Below are 22,829 nucleotides of genomic sequence, written 5' to 3' on the forward strand. Positions count from 1 at the left end.
CCAGGCACAAATGAGATATCTTAACTGGAACTTGTGTAGCAAATACTGAACTTGAGCCAACAAGCAAAGCCCATGTTGAGAGTTCCTGGGTCAGGGCTAGTTCCAGTCCAGCCACCAGTAGAAGGCTCGAGTCTGAATAAAGAAGATTGTGCTTGCATATGTCCTGCAAAATACTTGCACAGAATTGCCCCACAATAATGCAAAAAAGTTACACAGTGAAAGACAGTTGAAACTTGCTCAATTTCTCTTCTGGTGTATATATAAGTGACAGCTCATCTGTAAATTCTTACTCTAAGGATCCCATGTCATTCAAATAGGCAATTGATGTGTAGACAGCTATTGTTCTAATTCAACATTTATATTCTCATCAACAGGAAGTATGTAACATATATAGAAAATGCAGCATCCATGCAAGAGCATAGCATGGATATATTTCCCAACATTACAGAATTGAGAGTTAATACAGATCCTACAGAACAGATAACCTTAACTGTGGATTCATTTACTGTACTAGTTTAATGTAAATCTCCTTGAGGAAATAAGGGAGACAAAAGTTCTTTTGGAAATCTCTTGCAGTAGCTGGCAAGCTATTCTTTGCTACAGTTTCAACACCTCTTAATGGTAAGGCAGGTAAGTAATAAGTGACGGTCCACTGAATGAAAAAGAAAGTGCAACTTTTTAAATAGTCACTTCTACATGAAAATTAATACGCATTTGCAGCTGTTAACTGCAAACATAGCTCCCTGCTGTTAAACATTGTCATATGATGTTTCTCACAAAAATATGAGCGTTTGTTTCTATTCCAGTAAAACTAACAAAGTTTCAGTGGTTTTGGCAACCTAGGCAGTGGTTTACTTTGAACCAATGACCACAGTTTCATGCATGTGAAAAAAACGAAGTAATGGCTTTGATCTCCGACCTTGACCAAATTGCATTTATTAAAGCTTCCAAACCTTAACAATCATCTTACAAGCAAATGAGGTGAATGTCATACAGTGAACTTTGCGGAGTTTCAAAGCAGGCTACACTTAGGTTAGACTATAAAGTCTACTATAAAATATTTTTGAGTACTGTATGCAATACAAGAATTGACTAAAAACAAATATTCTTTCTCCTCTGAGAGAAGTAAGGAATGCAGTCATTTAGCAGTGTGGCTGTGACTCACAGAGGTTAAAAAGCTGATGAAAACCCATCTGTGATGCTTATATTATTGGAATACAATATTTACTGGATATTCAGGATAACTAAAAGGCAAGACATAAAAAGGAAGATAACAAGTCAACATGCACTAACTTACTGTCAGGATCTGCTAGACATGGTGTGTATCTTCCTTTGGGTTTACGTGGACCTGTGGAGAGACAAATTGCTCTTGTCCTTCTTGAGCTTGAACGGGACTGAGGTTGGGGAAGAGGAATATTGGGGTCTGGTGCAGTGTGAAATATCTGTATGATTTAAAAAAAAAAAAAAAAAAGGAAAAAAAGACAAACAATAGGGGTACTCTTAGGCTTCCATTAATAATCCATTTCTTTTCTTAATTGCTGCACCTGAAATGAATGCTGTAATAGTCTCACACATTACAGAAGTGTAAATTAAGAGAATATAGGCTTTATTCTGATCTGATTTTACAATCCAAGAAGAACAGTAATGGATTAGTGAACAACAAGCTGTACATAAACTTATACTAATTATATAAAAATATTTGTTTAAATGTTTTTTTTCTAGTCCCAGTTATGAAGTGCTTAACAATCTAAATTGTGAAACATACAATAAGCACTTACTACTAACTCCTGCCTAAGAAGTATATTTGTTAAAAAAAATATGAAAGATTGAATTTTGTTCTCTATGTTCATGTGAGAGCTTTTGTATGTCACAGAAAAGAGTCATGGTTGTAACTTATTTCAAACCCATTTGGATTTCAGAAAACTACTTTATTTTGTCAAAGAAGTCAAGTTTGATGAGGATCACCCTTTAGGTTTGGAGCATCTCTTGATTTTTACCTTTCATGTACCCCTGCTATCACTGGTCAATTTTGTACTTCATTGCTATAGAAAACTCCAATTTTTTCAGGATCTGACACAAGTATACATAAAGTTTTAACAACTCTTTGCTGATGAGAACAGCAAGCCTGCCAACAAGAATAAGGCCAAGCAACTTTAATTAGGTGACTTTCATTTGTATCACCTTTTCTGCAATATTCACCACACCTGCAGTACAGGTGTTGAAAGACCCTAAAAATCATCTGGTATACTTCTAGTAAAAATGGTAACTGGCTAGGAGGAAGATGGAAAAGAAAAATATAACCAAAAGATTTCTTTTTCTTTCAGATCTTCTTCCTCACTTATTCCTCCTAATGTAGACTGTGTTTGTAAACTCTATCAAGTATCTCTTACAGAATTCTGTGGAAGGAATTGTGATTAGTTCTGTGGGATGGAGAAGAGGTTCTACAGAAAAAGATAGCCTGTTCTGTTAAGCTACTGAAGGAATCAGAAGTGTTCAGTCTCCGTAGTGTAAGGAGCAAGGGCCAAGCATTGCAGGTTAAATACCAAGCAAAATGGGTCTCTGCAAGGACTTCTGGATTCCCTGTCAATAGGGCACTCTTAGAACAGGATGAAGGGAACAATGAGAAGACACCTTTGTGCCACTCAAAAAGTGGATGAAAGCGAATATACTTTGATAGTAGAAAATACTTTAACAGAGGATTTGAGATGGTCTTGAAGTATATTAAAAACATAGTAGTAATTGGTAAGTATTATGTCAGTGAAAAAACATGTCTTGATGCAGAGAAATAGAGCAAGGGTGATTTTGGTTGTGCAGTCATGGTCTTTGTGTTGAATTTGCTGATGATTTTCTGGAAAGGAAATTCCGTGTTGGAAATGTAATATGTATGGTTTGGAGTTACATGTATGAAGACCACCAGTGTCATACCAGTTTTGATGAGTCTTTTTGAAATATAACTGATGATATAAAGCAGTACTGTCAGTAGTTACTTACCAACCAGTTCAACTGCCCCTGAGCTGAGTAATGTGAAATGGTATAAAACCAAAGTTCTTTCCCTTTGTTTTGTTAATTGTCAGATAAGGTAATACAAATCAACAAAATACCTTAAGAATACTATTTATTTTGAGGATTAAGTAAAGGAGGTCTTGACTATACTGCCAGGTTCTATAATCAAATAATAAATCAACAACAACAAAACTTAGGAAGCCTTTCAGTGAAGCTGATTCCTGAAATGATAGTGACTGAAAGTAACTTCTTCTCATTTCATAGATTTTCCTTCTCAAAAAAAAGTTTTTATTCTGTGTTCCAGGAACGAGTGTGAGATGTACTTCTGCTGTCTCTTTGAGGAAAACAAAATAAACCATGGAGTCACAGGTTACCTTTCTTCAGATGAAAAGAAGTACCTAGAGACATCCATATGTTCAAATCACAAAGATTTGATGGGTTCAAAATCTGTAACTAGGGATAAAACGTCACCTAAGAAACTTTTATTTTTCTTTTCTTTTTACCAGTTTGATCTAGTATCTACACACTTGAAAAGTGACAGAGTATGTAGAATTGGGGATTCTGCTGAGAATCCCCATTGATGCTGCTTGTGAAAAGAGGAACTGAAGGATAGTTGGGGTTTCATGGTGGGACTTAACCTCCACTGTGAAGATAGCACATCCCGAAAAGACAGTAATAGTCAGAAAGACTCTGTGCTGATGCACAAAGTGTACACACAGGAGAATCCATGAGTTCACTCAGAATGAACCTCAATATACTGCTAGTGTGAGAGATAGAAGAACAAAGTATGCTCTTCTCGTTCTGTTTCTAGATATGAGAAGGACACAGCAATCTTCAGAAAGCTAATGAAGATTCAGAACTATGCCTTCAAAGCACAGGAGATTATCCCTTGTATCTATACCTTTCATAGCCAAAAAATCTTGCTAGGAATACCGATCCATAGCACGGGGTAGGAAAAAGGTACTCTTTCTATCAATAACCTTCTACAAATGCTGAATTCAGACAATCCTGAAGAATTTTTGAATGGCAATGAAAATGAGATCTCAGTTTCATTTTATCACAAAACATTCAGATAATCTCCTACTACCTTTTCATAATGCTCTATCAGAATTTCAACGACGATATTCTGAAACTTAATGTTCATCATAGCAGCCACGGTTTCTTCTTGGGCTCTCATCAGAGTTGGTCCAAAGATAACACCAAGGTTGGATACTGTCATAAGATTTTGCTGACTGTGTAATGATACCCTTTAAATGAACAGAAATGATATGCAGTTAAATAATTGTGCTAAACTACAATTCCAACAGGCAAAATCTCACATTCATGCCTCCCCTTTAAAAATATTTTAACATTTTAAAATTTACTAGAGTTAAAAGCTAGTGCAGTACTGTATTTCCATTAAGGCTCCAATCTTACAATAATTTAATGGCTAATAAGCAAGTCTTCCTAGAGTAAGTATCTAAGTTCCATACATAACTGATAGGGAAAAGGAAACATCTCTGAATGTAGCCACAGAGAGATCCAGTCCATCTAAAGATTAGGAGCCATAGGTGCCTCTCTATCTCCAGTTGTTATACAGAAACTTAATTATTCAAATGACTGAAAATACTGGGTGAAAACAGAGCTTAACTGTATACCTTAGCTTTCATGCAAATGAAAGAAACTTAGTTACTGAAAACACTTAAACTGCAATTGGATCTCTATGTCTAAAAGGTAGGAGCAGTGGAGTCAGTGTCACTGTGTTTGTGGTATAGATAAAACACCAGATGATCATCTTCTGCCTTTAAAATACACTAGCCTTGTAAAAGCCATGAAAAAAAAAAAAAAAAGCCATGAAAGCCATCTATCAGTAATCCTCAAAATACTTTTCTCTCCTTACAAATAAGATTTACTGAATAAAATCTGTATCATCATAAATTCTTCAAAATAAGTGGCAGTGACTCCCCAGTCACAGCTGCCTCATTACCTTACATGTCTGAGAAATACCATGACAAGTGAATTTTTCATAATTGCCTTAATGCTTAGTCTTACTGAATCTGCTACCAAATAGAATCAGAGGCACACATTCACATTCTTCTCTTCCTTCTCACTGCTCTATCTATTACTATTGTCAAACTGATAAACACCTTTTTACCCATTTCTTAAATAAGTAAAATAACCCTTGTACCTTTTAAAATTAAGAAAGAGTGAAATCTATAAAAAAGTGGAAGAAGCAGGTAGGAGCAAACCATATCTTCTGTTTATCTCTGACAGCCTTCATTAATCAAGGTTATGGAGACATCTGCCATGCTTTTCTTCCAATAAAACTCTCAGGTATCTTGATTTGTTCTTAATGTTATACAAACTCTAGCAAAATGATCTGTCTGATGTTAAAGTTTGGTAGCAAATTACACAAATACTATCCCTTTACAGATTAGAAAGCCAGTGACAAAAAGACTGTGAGATTTTCCCATAGCTGCTGGGAAATTTTGAAAGGATCAGGATCAAACCCATATCTGGACTCATAGACTACCCTCTCTCGGTCTCATAGTTGAGTAGGCACTAGTGGTACACTGAATGAGGGAATGAACAGTAGAGTTATCTGGGTAGAGAGGTGAACTAGACTAGAATTACTTCTATAATGAAGTAAGTACTGCCTTCATAATCAGAACAGAAACGCTTTGGCACCTTATTTACAGAATCAGGAGAAAGATGGGAAAGAGGTTTGTACAGGAGATAATGTGATATGAACTGCAGAAAAATAAATACCTGTCTTCTTACATTTCCTATTTTGTTTCATTAAGTTAGGCCTAAAAGCATCCCAAAATTTTACTTAGACACAGTGGCAGAGATTGTTTTTTGGAAGCCTAATCATGGAAATTTTTACCTTGTTAAAGCATATTTTTAGCCAATTATTTCCATGTAAGTTTCTCTGTAATAGATCTTATGTTTGGCTGAGGGGTGTTTGGGAAGTCCACTAGTGTCTTAATGAAATGGAATTTTGAATAACTAAGCTCTAAGTCTGTTAGAAAACCTAAAAAAAAAATAACTCTATGCAATGTTAGTCTGCTTTGTGCTGCACTATAATTGTTAAGGTCTCTTACACAAACATAGTCTTACAGCATAGGACAGAAAGTAGTGTTTGTACTGTGTTTGCGTTTCCTTGGTGACAAATTTGGTAGCTTGGCTAATAAAAGGAAGGGTGAATTTAATAACATTGTAACCAGAAAGGACTTTCTGCAAAGCATCTCAAAGGCTCAATTTCTAGCAAAAAATGAAAAAAAACAAAACAAAACAAAAAAAAACAGGCCTGTAAATGGATCATTTTGATAACCACTTTCCTATGACCTAGTCCTACTGTTGCTGGGCTACTGAATAGGTAGAGGCCAAAGCAATCATGCATTTCGGGTAGCCATAAGACATTCATTAATGTGCAATTGCTTTCTCCTCAAAATCTCTTTCTTTGATGTATCCCCAGTAAATCTCTGATACTACCAGACTGCAGGCTATTTACTATAGAAGGGTATGGTGTTACTAAATTATACCAAAGAATGATCCATTCTTCAAAGGAGACAAGCAGATAATTTAATTAGGAAGGTTTAAAAATCTTAAAATCTTATCTTAAAATAACACCAAACCTCCAGTTCTTGCCTAGCTGCTGACTGAGTGTATAATCATGCAGCATGACCTCTCTTCAGAGCACTTTTCAGGATTTGGTGGTTTTGATTGTTTTTAGTATGAGCTCCATCCTACAACATCTAGATCCTATTTAACTGTGCACAGTGACACCGAAGTCAAGGTAGGCAGAAACCTAAGGGCCTTAAGACCTAAACCAAGGAAGAAAAATATTATCCTCTTCCTATAAGGCACCATTAAATGCATAGTATTTTTATGTAGACATAAGAGCATATGCAAAGGAACTGAACAGAAAAAAATAAATGCTGTAAAAGGACATACATTTTGAAATAGGATTTTAAACAAAAGAATGAAAAAACATGATTTTTTCATATTTATCCATTTACATAAAGTTATGCACTCTATTTTGTTCCTTGAAAAATTTCCACATGGGTAGGAAAGAGAAGGAAGAAAAATAACTAATACATTCAAAAGACTAATTTTGAATTAGGGATCATTAGAATTGCTAGCATAAACAACAGCTGGGAAATTATGAGAAATTAGAAGGGATGAATTGAATGTTGGAAAGAGACAAACTGAAAGTTTTCAGAATAAATCCAAAAGATTTAAATTTATCAGAAATGAGAATCACATCAAAGTTGAGACAGGCAAGAGCTAAAGAGAACAATTAAAGAAGGGAATACTGCAGACATGCTCTTCTTTGAAAATGCATGTGAGGTAACAGTGAGAATAAAGAGTCCAGGAAAAGATGTCAAGAAACAAATGTTTGCCTGCAACTAATTCTGCCTACAAGTAAGTCAATGCCTAGATATATATATTTCAATTTTGTGTCCTTCAGGCTAGCTGCTTTTACAAAATCTTTAATTCCTCCTTAAAAGTCCTAACTTTTTAGGGTTCTAGAAAGCAGCAAATATTATATTTTTAACTAACCAAATAACTCTTCTGTTAGAAACTTATAAAACTTGTTTTCTTCCTGTTCTCTGGGTCACCCCATGTCTAATGAGATGCAAGGTCTGCCTAAACAGCTTTTGCAGTGTAAGCACCCTTAGCAGTTCCCTATTATTCCACAGTTCTCCTTGGACAAATAAAACAAAGGGATAAATAATTTCCACCAAAGAAATTTTCAATGTTCTTAAGTCCACGAAAGAAAGCAAAACTGCATTAGGCTGCACTGCAGTGTACTGCAGCTGGAGGTGGCTCAAGCTGTGATCAAATTGCAAAACAGTGGAGACGTAATGAATGGAATGAAAACAATGCGGAGTGCTTTATAACATCTTCTACATGTCAATCATGTGGACCTTATCTAAAAAATTGCTGTTTCAGTATCCACATTCCAAGCATCCTAACTAAGAAATAATAACAGATTTGTAAAAGTATTCAGCAAAAGTTGGTGAAAAATAACAAAACATTTAAAAAACTTATATAAATAATGTTTGATGCAGAAACAGGATATATGACAACATAATAAAGGTATGTAATCATAGCTAGTTATACAGAGAGATAGAAGAGAACAAAAACTTGTCTTCTTTGTCTCAGAGCGCATGCTAAGGGTAATTCCATGGAGACAAAAGATCATCAAATAAATAGAAAATGTTTTCCATGTGATATTTAATTAAGACTCAAGAGAAGCTGACAAAACTGGGGAGACTCAAAAGTGGGTTTGGATACATTTATACAGCTATCAAGAATATAAATACAAATCCTTCAAATTAGTATTTTCAAAGCACATTTCACCTCAGAGTTGTAACAGATAAAAATAAGATCAAACATGAAGGACCAGTCTAGTCTTGATTTCTGAAACAGTTTGGGGGCCTAAACAGTAATTTCTTGTCAACCTTAGCACAATTTTAGATGTTTCTCAAATTTAGTTAGTTCCAATTCCTGTAGTTAGTAGAAACTATGAATGAAAACATTAAGTAAGTTTATTTTATACATAATCAGTCATTTTGGTGAATCATCATGGTGTTTCTTTTTAATTTTGTTTCTACAATAAGCATCCTTCAGCTACACTGAGAACTGTATTTCAGAAATCAAATATAATTTCAAGAGGCACTGTCTTAACATAACGGCCCTAATGGATTAGGCAACACTGACAAATTAAAAGCAAAAATGATCACAACTTATAATAATATGAAACAGAAAAATAAAGAATTACTTGACCAAGTGCTTGATAAGGATGTCCAGCATCTCTCTGTTCTTCTCTGGTAATTTATGTACAAGCGCATGCACTGCCTCAACTCTGTAGTTCTGATCATCTGATTCTATTAAACAGAAAACAGATATTGATGGTAAATTAGAACATGTGCTAAAGTGAGACTAAAAATGGCAGCAGTGCCTGTATGCCAATACATACATGCATTGCAGGGAGCAAAAAAACAACTAGCCTTCAAAATGATGAGTACAATTCAATTATATTTATTACAAGAGCATTCTGGAATCTGGATTTCAAGCAACTTGCCAAAAGCAGTTACCACCAATACCAAAGCCAACAAAATCTGTGGCAATTTTGACTGAGTGTTGTACTTAGTGGAATCCAAGATTTTACTTCTTGATATTTAAAATATCTAAAATTCTTGAGTGTATTTTATCAAGGTAAGAGGAAATGAGAAAATTACTTCAAATTTTAAACTGGAGTTGTTAGAAAAATAATTTTACTATCTTTCTCTCTAATTATTCCATTTGTGATAAGGAGATAATTATCACTCCTATCCAATTTCTCAAGGCAAGCTGGAAAAAAAAAAGATCCCTGGATGAGAGGGATGAATGATATAGAAGAGTGCCTCTGTAAAACAAACAAACAAACAAACCAAGATTTAAAATTTCATGCAGAAAGCAGTCACATAGAATCTCTAAAAAGATCAGAACAAACCACTGAACAGCTTCACCTAGTATGCCTTTTCTGTTTTGTGTGCTTCATGTGGCACTGTGTTGTCATATATAGCGAAATGGAAGAACTCAAATCCTTGCCTGGATTACTGAATACTACATCAAGGAGAAAAACAGGGATAATAACTGAGGAGATTAGAGGTCAGAAATGATATTACTTTAATGAAAGTGTATTTATTATTTTACTTACTAACAGCAACAATGAAATCTTTGTGCAGCTTGAATGTCATCAGTGGTTCTGAAAGACACCTGGTGGTAAAAAATATTTAAAAGAACATTAGGAACAATGCATCACTCAAAGTCTGCTCAGGTTTTACAGGTGCCATTATGATAGCCCACAATATCTGCATAATGTTTATTGTTATGTCCTAGGAAACCCAATTCACTCATTAGAAGTAGTATACAACTCAGTCATGTACACAGTCTGAAAATCTCTTTGAAGTGAACCTGGTGTCACCACAGAAGTTAAAAAGAGAAATATCATCAGCATTATCTTCATCACAGTGGCTCACTACGTTAGAACTTCCATACTGTGGAACAGGAATGCTATTACTGCATGACAAGGTATAGAAGGCTGCAGAAATAATCTTCTGCCCAAGAAAGACAAATACATGATGAAACTTGATACTGAAAGTCTAACCCGAGACATTCCAAAAGAACACTCCTCAGAAAGAAGCCTGTGAATTGTCTTAGAGAGAGAAAAACACATCTACTGCTAGCTCACATTCTAATTTCACAAATACAATACCTGCAGTGAGTTGTGTTTCTGAAGGTATATTTCTTCAACATTTCTTCAACAACCAGTTTCAATGAAGTTTACACGCACATTCTACTATAAATCCTAAGCATATTTTTGAGATATATTCTCATGTTCTGCCCTTTGTTAGGTGATCAGTTTAACAAATCCAATTATTTAGAAGGCATAGAACACTCAGCATCTGGATTTTATGCTTTTAATTGTGTTTATGTTCAACATTACATATTAATAACCCAAAAAGTTATATCAGAAGTGCTACCACTCTTGAAAATTCTGGCTATTATCAGAAAAAAAGAAATTAAGAGAAACTGATAATATGGGAGGGATATCCTGCTTGTGAAGATACCAACAACTTTTTAGGATAAAAATAGTTTATTATCACTTCTGCAGAGATTTTTACTCTGCTCCAGCAATGATGCCATGAAATATCATGGTACACAGCTTGAGGGAGTCAGAAAAGAAAAACTCAAAAAAACATGCTTTGTAGTTTACACAAAAGATTTTACATAAAAATATGCAATTAATTATATTCTACCAAATTTACATCTATACAAGAGACGACTATCTTAACAAGGCAGATAAGTTTGTGACAAACGGTAGACTTATTGTTACACATAAAAAAGGAAAGATTATATACATGCTTATTACCATGTTAATAGATAAAATAAATGTAGTATGATACTAATAGGCAAAAGATTAATGGGCCATAAAAAGAATACTGAGATTTGCTCATCATACTTACCTGAGGTAGTTTTTTAGTCCGCTTGTTATTGTTTTATTGTCCCAAAGTTCCATATCAATATCCATATCAGGAGGAGATTTAGGGGCTGGTAGAAATTTGAATTAGGATTGTTATGGTTTGACTAACAGACAGACAAGAAAAGCAGCAAAACAGAAGCTAATAGATTATTCATTTACATCATGTGATTACTTATTAGCCAGATTAACTACCAATTCAATCAATTTGAAATATTTTAATCCCTGCCAAAGTATTAATAAGAATAATTTAGCATTCATACTTAGTACCTGTAAACACTAAGTATATGCACTATTCCGAGATGTAAAGTAAGCCCAAGAGAATTAGTAATTTATTTGGCTTGGACATTTGAAGACAGGCATCAGACAGCCAAACTAGCATTAAAAGTGAAATACAAGAATAATTGTCTATTATGCTGAATTATTCTGTGTTACAGAACTAAGCTTTGGAACACTTCTTGAAAATACCAAATAGATGTCAACAAATAGAACTTAAATGATAAAAGAAGAAATGCATTTTATCACTAACTTGCTCATGTATATCAATGATTTCATGGAGAAACTGAATAATAATGCAAACTATCTAGTTGGATAGACTGCTCATTTTAAGACTGTAAAGTCAATTTAGTAGTAGTAAGTGTACATACAAAACTATAAATAGTAAGACACGTTCTTCTGGGTACAACGGTAAAGGGCAAAAGGGATCATAGTATATGTGCCGCATGTTATAGAAAAAGGTTCACTTAAATTACTTACAAAATATAGTATTCATCAGCTTTTGCACTTTGGAGTTTACACCACCTATTCTGTACAGACCCAGAATGGTGATACCTATATTGGGAAAACAAGCAGAATGAAAAATTGGGTGAGCAATTGGCTAACGGGCAGGGCCCAAAGGGTTATGGTAAATGGGGCTGCATCAGGCTGGCGGGCGGTCACCAGTGGGGTCCCTCAAGGCTCCATTTTAGGGCCGGTACTTTTCAATATTTTTATAAACGATCTGGATGTAGGAATAGAGGGTATTTTGAGCAAGTTTGCTGATGACACCAAACTTGGAGGAGTTGTGGACTCAAATGAGGGCGTAAAGGCCTTGCAGAGGGATCTGGACAGGTTGGAGAGCTGGGCAATCACCAACCGCATGAAGTTCAATAAGAGCAAGTGCCGGGTCCTGCACCTGGGACGGGGAAACCCTGGCTGCACGTACAGACTGGGCGATGAGACGCTGGAGAGCAGCCTAGAAGAGAGGGATCTGGGGGTCGTGGTAGACAGCAAGTTGAATATGAGCCAGCAGTGTGCCCTGGCAGCCAGGAAGGCCAACCGTGTCCTGGGGTGCATCAAGCACGGCATCGCTAGTAGGTCAAGGGAGGTGATTGTCCCGCTCTACTCTGCGCTGGTGCGGCCTCACCTCGAGTACTGTGTGCAGTTCTGGGCACCACAGTATAAAAAGGACATGAAACTGTTGGAAAGTGTCCAGAGGAGGGCTACGAAGATGGTGAAAGGCCTGGAGGGGAAGACATATGAGGAACGGCTGAGGTCACTGGGCCTGTTCAGCCTGGAGAAGAGGAGGCTGAGGGGAGACCTCATCACAGTCTACAACTTCCTCGTAAGGGGGTGTCGAGAGGCAGGAGACCTTTTCTCCATTAACACTAGTGACAGGACCCGTGGGAACGGGGTTAAGCTGAGGCAGGGGAAATTTAGGCTGGACGTCAGGAGGGGGTTCTTCACAGAGAGGGTGGTTGCACACTGGAACAGGCTCCCCAGGGAAGTGATCACTGCACCGAGCCTGTCTGAATTTAAGAAGAGATTGGACTGTGAACTTAGGCACATGGTCTGAACTTTTGGGTGGACCTGTGCGGTGTCAAGAGTTGGACTTGATGATCCTTAAGGGTCCCTTCCAACTCAGGATATTCTGTGATTCTGTGATTCTGTGAAGACAGACTTCATTTGGTCACATCGAGGCATCGTGTAGCGCATGAGCCTCGAGTGCTAGGAGAATCTCTGCACACTCAAGGTACTTAATGGTTTGGGAAGCCCGTAGTGGGAATGGTCGAGCAGTTGACTTATGGAATAATTACAGTATAAACAGGTGCTCACAGCATTGTGGAGCCCATGTGGTGTCTGGCTGAGGGGAAGCAGATGGGAGCCAGGGCCAGCAGCTGCGTGTGGACGTGGCCTGAGCAGGCCTCAAGGTTAGGTCCCAGCTGTGCATGTTTTCACGTGGATTGGGCGTGATTCAGGCCTTCAGAACCCAGCTTCCTTTCTAACATGAACACTATGCTTATTAAGCATGATCAGTATTTGCACTTTTGTGTTTTTAATTTTATTTCGCATTCACAAAGCTTTTCCTATGTAATTTTGATTAATCGCTGATATGGAAGGAAAAGTATTGAAAGATATTCTTGACTTTTTTTTGCAATGGTTGGCTGGTTTTCTATTGTATTTATGGCAACAAGCTCAAAAGCTGAACTAACCTAGAGCAAGTCCCTTTGCCAAAGATCATGATTCTATGATTCTATGAAATCATGATTCTATGATTCTATGAAAATAGGGAAAATGTGGTTATTTCTATATACATTGATGCATCCCTGGTGTATGTTTTCAAACCATCTAAATTTATTTACGGAAAATTGTAAAATTACATTCTTGAATACTTTATCCTATTGAGCTCTCTTCTGGGATACTAACAAATGCATTCCACCGAATCCACAGCACTCCATGCCATATCCTAATAATAATTTTATATTAACAAAAACCCTTGCATTGAAATGACACATATTAGAAAACACCAAGAGGATAACTGGCAAAAATGAAAAATAATACCCCAAAGCAGTCTTAAAACACATTGCATGCTAACAAGTTTGTCTTGCCTAGACTTCTGTGGAATTATTATGCATCTACATCACCCTTTCCAACTAAGAATTGGTTGACATGTACCAGAGAAATAATTGTACCCTAAATAAAAACATACATCGTATACTACTGGAACATTTTAGTTCAGAATTTATGTGATGCATGGGTCTCCATACAGAATAAAAACAGTCAAGACCCAATTTACCCATAGATTTCATAGATTTATTTTTAATAGCACAGATACTAAAAGCAAATAATACTATGTGTGATATTTAAAATACAGTGTTTCAGGATTCCAGTTATGATAATTTTATTGGCTTTAACTTTCTTTTAAAATCAGCAGTACTTGGAAATCCAAGGCAGAAAACAATTTTTAATATGACCTCTTCTTCTTCTCAACCTACATTAAGTAGGTTGAGAAAAAAAAAAGAGGCAAAAACAATAACGGTTCATCCCTTAGGAGGGATGCCAGCCTTTTATCTTCAGCAGGATATACTCAAAACCAACTCCTGATATGTAGATTTAATTTTGTTATGTAATTACATTCTTCTTCCTACTTCAGGTCTTACCATTCCAAAAGTGCAAATTTTCATTTGAAAACAACATTCTACTATCTGATCTGTTTTGTTTTTTTTTTTTTTTTTAATTAACCCTTTTGTTTTTTTCAGAACAATGCTATCTCCATGTCAGCAGTGGTGAAGCTACAAACACTGCTACTTGAGAAAGTGGATTTATGTTGGGCTCAGTGCTGCACAGAGTGATCACACAGTTTTTGGATTAGAACAGACTTGCATACCGAGAGTTCAGTGGATGGACAAAATAAGATTATCTCTGTTTAGGGAAGACCATATACTTTTATCTCTTTGTTTGAATGGGAACTATCAAAAAGCTTACTGTGAGTTCTAAGATACCACCTCAAGAATAGTATAGCTTTTTTTTTCTACTTTCCCACTACCATATATTAGTTTCTAAGCATTAAAAAAATGACTGAATGACATGCAAAATAACTGGATGAAATGATCGACATTGGGCTCTACAACAAAGATGTTACAGCAAAGAGTGTTCACACCATCTACTTTTTGTTTGTTATGTTTCATGCCAGAAAACAAAGTTGGGAATCTCAGCCTCATCAGGAAAAAGCGCAATTCAGTGCACACAAATTAAAGACCTAGACTAAACGATGTGTGCAACTGTATGTTAAGTTGTCTAAACAACATAAAACTATTGAAAATGTAAAAAAGCAAAACAAAACAACCCTACCCCCAACACTTTAGTGATACGCTAAGGACTGTTGTTGGAATTTGTGGCAATGGTTTTAAGCATAAAGCACACCCATGAAATGTGAGAAGTGCAGATTGAATGATGAACATGTTTCAAAACAGAGCTATAAAATATGTAGAAAAAAGTACTGCTTGAGAAAAAATATTCATAATAATTTAATACATAATTTGTGATTTAATACACACCTCTTGTTTCTACAGCATAGATACATTTCCTCACGAAGTTGAAACCTGCTTCATTTAAGAACACTAGAAAGATAAGAAAAGTATTTTTGCATCTCATCAACACACAAAATCTCCATGTTTAGCAACATTCACATTTCAGTTAGAGAGGACTAATATATTTATCCATGTGATACTTATTCTATAATGCCATAATCTAGATATACCTTTAGCACTCAAAATCCAACTTTCTCATCATGATGAGGGAAAGACTACTATCTTTCCCAGAAATCAGTACACATAGAACTGAAAGGTCGTTCCTTTACAAGATTACTGAATTCCCTTCCCTCTGCTGAGGGAAATGGTTTTAAGAGTTGAGGACTTAACATTATGACCAGAATATTTTCACTGGTTTCAATACAACAATATTCTTTGTTCCTTGCACATAACTGCTCCTAAAGTGGTAACATGGGAAAAACAATCTTTGGTATTGACTTTAATTATTGAGGTTATTTTGAGTGAATGTATTTCTCATTAATTCTTTTATCTTCAACACTAATTGCTCTACCTAACTAAATAGAGATTTTATAGCAGCATATTTGTCACCATTAAAATAGCACCATCACATAAAAAAACAGACATGCTGGCTTAAATTGTAGGTTTCCAGAGTCTCAGATATACTTCCTGTGAAGACACCTGGGAATATCTGACACATCTCTCTCTCCTTCTCTGTTATGCATACCCAAACTTATGTAAAATATTTTTACATATTTGTGTACAGATGTTAATATAATACAATTACACATAGATAAATCTCATAATGTCTCTACATATACTCATTTTATTACTCAGTGTATATGTAATGGATGCATATACACCTACAAACAAAAAGGTGTGATACATTCAGATATTACTTCAACACACAGGCATAATATTTACATTTAGGTATATGGACTGCAGATATATATCTGTTACAGATTTGTTAAATATATTGTCATTTTTGACCAAATCAAATTTTCTTCCAATTTATGTTTGATAGTAATACAAAAGGAGAAGTCTTTCACACAGTTCATATAATTTATGATGTGCTTTCATATGTCCCAATCAGGTAATCCAACAGACACTTTAAAGTATCTTCATAGCAATAGAAAGAAAACTTAAAAAAGGTAATGTCTGTCTCTCACACACATTCAGAAATAAAGCCATTACAGAAATCTAGGAATATTTAGTAGGTCCTCATAAAGAAAGTGCTTACTTTCTTCCTTCTTGCTAATAATGGCTGGCAGTGTGTAGATCTGGAAAAAACAAAACAAAACACCAACATGAAATGTCAATGTTTGTAGCTTTAAATTCTTTATTGCTGCGTTTGCTGGTAGCTCTTAAGCAGCTGTGACATGCTGCATATTAGCTTGCTGCTATGGGAAAGACAACCAAGCCCTTCACTTCCTCCCCGGCAGCCCCTTGTTAGGAACTGAGTAGGTGGAGAGGGCAACAATGAACAGCTGGACTCCAAGTAAAATACACAGATGTTCTGCACCTCTGGGGAGAAGGCGTACAGCCAGCAGGATCTGTCCCAAAAACGTATTCAGGCCTTGAGATTCTAGGGATTGACTAGGGATAAACATTAAATTTATAGGCACATAAAATGTGTTAGAAGTCAGATATGCAGACTGCAAATGGGTTAAATATCAATACAAAGACTGATTTAATTTCTGCACTGTTTCAGTCAAGCAGGAAGCTTTGTAACACTTATTTATCTTATAAGACCAATCAACCTTTTTTTTCTCCTTGGGTACAGGTCTGGCATCACCTCATTCAGTGACATTTTCATGAGCTGATTAAAAGTGAGAAGAAATCTCAGATAAACCTGTCTCTTAGTAGCTTTCAACACATTTTTATACTCTCTGCAGTGCTTTTCAAGATGTCACTTATTGCCAATACTCCATGACACTGCCTAAAAGATGGTTTGTCTTTACCGTTGTAGAAACCATCACTTTGCAAATTTAATCTGAACCACAAACCTTATATGCGAATTGGCTTATTATTATGAAACACTAAATATCCTAAAAAAACCCCACACCTATAAAGGTCTAAATGCATTAATAGTTCTGACTTTACTAATTTGTACCTATCTTCACTGTGCATTTGCAATTGTGTTTTATGAAGAACAGAATTATATTTGCTTTTATTGTACTGTATTGTAACAGATTTTATGTCTAAAATGTATACTGGCTTCTTTCTTTAACACGTGTCATAAAGCTGTAAAAATAAAAGAAAATGACAAATATCCTTACAGGTTCCTTTCCATCCATAGCTTCGAGCCACAGTTTTCGATTGGATTCTGAAAAAGCTTGTAGTGTGATGATTCCAGGTCTGTCAAAAACATATACACATACTGAAGTTACTAATTTCTTTTTCTCAAACAGTAACCAAAATCAGAGTTAAAGTCATCAAATCCCCTAAAGAACATCCAAAATAAGTCAAAAGAAATGTGTCCTAACAGGGTTGCCTAGAAATTGCTCTTTGATGTCATATCCCAGGTTTGGCGACTGAAGCTAACTGCCTTGAAGCAGGTGGGTTTTTTTGTTTGTTTGTTTTTTTGCTTTAGAGGATTCAAAAAACTGTTCATTCTGCAGGTTGTGCTCTAACCACTGCCACTGCAATACAAGTTCAAAAAGTGTCATATTCTCTCTCTTGACGAAACTTTCACATTGCATAGAAAAATATTCATGGGAACCAGTGAAGTAATGAGGGAAACAATTTCAATCTTTATTCCCCAAATTATTATATGAACAGATGTGTAAACACAAAGAATATTGTCTTGTAGTAGGTTTTGAAAGCCAGGTTTTTGTGGATGCAAGCATATTGAGAAATATATGTCCCTGTTATAAGTGTAATTAATATATATTGGTTGTGAGTGCTTTATTTCTTATTTATATTTAATTTGTTAACATAAGGAAAAGAATTCACACCTCTCAAATACTTCAATATCAAAACAGAACCGTTTGTCAATTGAATCAGTCTTTCTTCTGATGCAAGATTTTAGCTTGAATATTTCTGGTGAGCTTGTGACAAGGCCATTCTATAAAAAAAAACAAAACAAAACAAAACAAAATTAGTACAGGTAGTATGTTGATACAGGCTCCAAATGTTAAATTTAACTGTATGAACAGTCCCAAAAAAACATGCCTTAAGTTGGGGCTTAAGAATATTTATGAACATTTACGGTAATTTTTCTATATACAAAGACTACATTTAATTGCTTTCTATCATTTTTTTTGGCATTTTTATATTATTTGTTATTTAAGTAATGTTATACTTCAGAGAGCTCCTTAACTTCAAAACTTCACAAATACTTGCATATATGATTGAACGCTGTATGTTAAAACAAGTGTAATATACTTCTGTCACATGTAGATGAAAATATAAAGTTGGCCAACTCATAGTTCTGAGTGCTGTCATGGTGAAGCTACTCTTGATAATGTTTGAAAGGCTGTGGTAATTGGCAAGGGTTGGTTCTTAGAGGTGGCAGAAAGCAAATGTCACTCCCATCTTCAAGAATGGCAAGGAGGAGGACCTGGGGAACTACAGATGGGTGCAACCAGAAACCATTTCCAAACATACTAAGAACAAGGAGGAGTCTGGGAGTAGTCAGCAGGAATTTGTGAAGGGAAGGATCATGCAGGACCAACCTCATAGCCAACTACAATGTGACAGATAGCTCAGTGGATGAGAGAAGAACAATGGATATTGTTCTAAATATCATGGAAATATTCGCATATCTTGTTTAGCATGGTGACCAAAATAAACAACCTCTAGAGCTCTCTTTCAAACCTCATCCATTCTACTACTGTATAAATGTGATTGCTTTCCTACGTTTTTGGAACTACTATATTAGAGGAATTATTTAATATGTGGTCATATGTTATATAAGAAATATTATTATTTAAATATTTTGTGCATGCATACAAAATATATACTGCTTCATGTATGAAAACAGCTTTAAACTCCTTCCACCAAATCTTTTTCTTTTAACACTTCCTGAATACTTAAAGTATGGTATATATAGTTCATGTATGTGCTAAAGACTCACCACTTTTCCACCAGATTTTGTTTCAGCTATGCTCATTGTAAATGTTTTTGTTCCTTTATCATAAGTGCAGTAATGTTTTACCCATGTAAATCCAAGTGGTCCTAAATCAAAGAGAGATAGTATTAGAAATAATTGTTTTGGTATTTTATCACTGTTTCATTTGGAATTAAATACAACACATAGATGAAATGTAACAGTATCCATATGTAGCATGCAAAATAATAAATACATTAAAAATATACTGATTTTTGGATTTGAACATATTCAGGTCTAATTTTCATCTATCTCTGCTTGATGTTCGAGCAGACTGATTTTCTTTAGCAACTAGATCGGTAACAGCATTTTGATAGGATAGACAGATAGGAGCAGATCTTGAGGATTATTCTGCTTAGGAAGTACAGCTAAAGATTTTTATCAAAAGAAGTAAAGCACTAAGATTCAGTATTACATTCTTTCTTTGAAGGAAAACTTAAATCTAGTAGCAGACTCAGAAAATTGGACAAACTCATGAAAACAGAACATATTTTACTTTCAGAGCTCTTGTTAAAGGTAACAAATGCTTTTGGTAACATCATAGGATCTTTATTGTGCTACCTGTTATCTTTAGGACATTGGATAAAATGGCAATGGCTCACATATCGAGTTAATCTTACGTAGTTGAACACTGGAGGATGATTCTATTACAAGAATGGAAAGGAAAAGGAACCGTGTACTAAAACAATAGTGGTTTAAAGACAAGGGGAAAAATGCTGAAGGTGGCACTTTCAGCAAGAAAACACTGGCCTTTTATCCCTTGGAATGGTGTCCTGCCAGGGAAGAGGTGGGTATAACAGTGGCACAGAGCCTGCAAAGAAGGCTGATCGCTAAGAGAATTGGCCATGGTCAGAGAGAAGGACTACAGGGTCATACTTTCAAAAATGAAAACACATTTATTTTGGCACACAGAGAAGAATAAATGGTCAAAACAGTCCACAAACTGACAATTACATAAGCTCACAATACCATTAGATAATGTACTTTGGAATTCACTAGTCTTTGATTTAGCTAGCCATACATGAAATCTACAATGATCCCCAGATTAAGTGGAGCATCCTTTATCCTGGAGAGGTCACACCACAGTACTTAATCCGACTGCAAAATCTGATTTCTGATGCCTTTGCTCAGGCATTGCTGTGAACCTCTAGCAAATGTAAACAGAAAGCCCCCTTGAACTGAAGCACAATGGTACTTTAAACTTTGGCTGCTAACTTAGATTAGGTACAGGCCCTTATAATGCCTGGATTACCTACAGTTCTTTGCTGTGAGGACAAAGTAAATCCTCCCATTTCCAGAATTCTCTCCATATCCTAGCACAGAAAAAGTCTCCAATATTTTTTGGATAAGATCCCTGAATCTCACAGACACATCTAAAGGAGTGTTGCACTGCAGGAGACAGGATAATTCAAGTTTTTTGCTGTGTGGCTGCAGCTCCATGGGCCAGAACATCATGGCTATGTCTGCACTGACATGAAATTGTACTGGAAGCACTCATGCTCAGTAGATAACACATGGACGTAGGTAATTTAGACCCTTATCCCCAAATTTTGCCAATAAGAAATTTAACAAGGAACATGGGATATCTAGAGCAAGCTGGTCTCAGTGTCAGAGTACAGTTCCACTTATTTAGCTCTTTTAGAAGAATAAGCCATCTCAAAGCAGTTTTAAATGAGTTTAGAAGTCTTTTTTTTTTTTTTATTATTATTAAAAAATTGTATCCAGACACCTAAGTTTTAACTTTAATAACGTTACACGACTGTCCATCTGAAAGAAGTGATTTATAGCCTACTGCCACTTTGCCACTTTTTCAAAATACATATTTACTAACGCAAATACCAGTAATAAAAATACACAATTTACTTTCACTTTCAGGAATAGTGAACATTTAAGCCTGTTGTCCATAACTTGGCAAAAGCCTATGGGATGCTATTTGCAGGAAAGTCAACCCGCATTACAAGGAAATACACAATTAGTACCTTCCCCTCTGACACATGGATTACGGATCCTGTTACTCTTATTCCAGAATACACTAATGAACAAGTATCTTTTCAGTAGGAGGATGTCAAGTTGGCCTCTCACTATTTAATGAAGCACAGCATGTGCCCAGTGCTTCACTCCTTTTGTCCTTCCCCCATTAACAAGGCTCAATGTAATTTCCACTTAACACAGGTTTCATTTAAGATTATTACTCAATTAAAACATAGAGGGTCTTCTTCAAGCTTTCAGTGCTACTGAGGGTAAAAGTGGCTGAGGTTAACTATGATAAGCATTGAGCTTCTTTATTTTAGCTCACATACAGAATAAAGAGTAATTTCATGATGTCATCTGGAAAATCAACTAACTATAATTCCATGCAGTCTCTTGAGTTATTGTCTAAAGGAGGGGCAGTGAAGGAGGAGCAGTGAAGAAGAAGATACCCTCAAAACTGAGGTTAAGTGGAGACAAGTCCCACAAGGGAATTCTACATCCAGATGCCTTCTATTTATTTTTAGATTGAGAAATCAAGTACAAGTAGTATTTGATCACTTTTGAATGAATGTCAAACTTGCAAGAGCACACACACACTATCTCAAAACATTTTTACATACTTTGCCAGCATCTGGCAGATTTCACATCAAAGAAATTAATAAATCAATCTGGTTAACCCACACACTGAAAAACATTTTATTAAGAATTTTGAATAACCCTTGCCTAATGCAGCTAATTTGGCTTGGTCTTCTATATGATTTAGAGTGGCAGCAGATACTTCTGATGGCATGAATAATAATTAGGTGCAGATTTGCAACTATTTTGAAGCTGTGGCAGACTGTATTTGGATATATTTTCTTCTCACACCTTTGTTTTCTATTATGTGCATGCTCATTTACAGTGCCTGGGTCAGTAGAGATGACAGGTAAAAGGTGGAGGTTGTTCTTGCCAGGTCTCCTTCTATGACAAAGTGACGCGCTGGGTGGACGAGGGAAAGGCTGTGGATGTGGTCTACCTTGACTTCAGCAAGGCTTTTGACACCGTCTCACACAGCATTCTCCTCAAGAAACTGGCTGCTCTTGGCTTGGACTGGCGCACGCTTCGTTGGGTAAGAAACTGGCTGGATAGCCGGGCCCAAAGAGTCGTGGTGAATGGAGCCAAATCCAGTTGGAGGCCAGTCACTAGTGGCGTCCCTCAGGGCTCGGTGCTGGGGCCGGTCCTCTTTAATATCTTCATCAACGATCTGGACGAGGGCATTGAGTGCACCCTCAGTAAGTTTGCAGATGACACCAAGCTATGCGCATGTGTCGATCTGCTCGAGGGTAGGAAAGCTCTGCAGGAGGATCTGGATAGGCTGCACCGATGGGCTGAGGTCAACTGCATGAAGTTCAACAAGGCCAAGTGCCGGGTCCTGCACCTGGGG

At 36.1% G+C, this 22,829-nt stretch overlaps 1 protein-coding gene across 1 annotated transcript in view; it reads right to left on the minus strand.

The window, feature by feature from the left end:
- Positions 1 to 22,829, minus strand: part of ARHGAP42 (Rho GTPase activating protein 42) — a 168,693-nt gene that overhangs the window by 15,352 nt on the left and 130,512 nt on the right. Inside the window, exons 9-19 of the mRNA XM_032183744.1 lie at positions 19,403 to 19,503; positions 18,282 to 18,391; positions 17,604 to 17,682; positions 16,565 to 16,604; positions 15,334 to 15,396; positions 11,774 to 11,848; positions 11,004 to 11,088; positions 9,695 to 9,753; positions 8,774 to 8,879; positions 4,091 to 4,250; positions 1,298 to 1,442 (exon numbers count right to left, since the gene is read on the minus strand). Coding sequence (XP_032039635.1) covers positions 1,298 to 1,442; positions 4,091 to 4,250; positions 8,774 to 8,879; positions 9,695 to 9,753; positions 11,004 to 11,088; positions 11,774 to 11,848; positions 15,334 to 15,396; positions 16,565 to 16,604; positions 17,604 to 17,682; positions 18,282 to 18,391; positions 19,403 to 19,503 — 1,023 coding nt within the window. The remainder of the gene's footprint in view (positions 1 to 1,297; positions 1,443 to 4,090; positions 4,251 to 8,773; positions 8,880 to 9,694; positions 9,754 to 11,003; positions 11,089 to 11,773; positions 11,849 to 15,333; positions 15,397 to 16,564; positions 16,605 to 17,603; positions 17,683 to 18,281; positions 18,392 to 19,402; positions 19,504 to 22,829) is intronic.

Source organism: Aythya fuligula, chromosome 1 (assembly GCF_009819795.1).
Source record: "Aythya fuligula isolate bAytFul2 chromosome 1, bAytFul2.pri, whole genome shotgun sequence".
In the NCBI taxonomy this organism is placed as follows: domain Eukaryota; kingdom Metazoa; phylum Chordata; class Aves; order Anseriformes; family Anatidae; genus Aythya; species Aythya fuligula.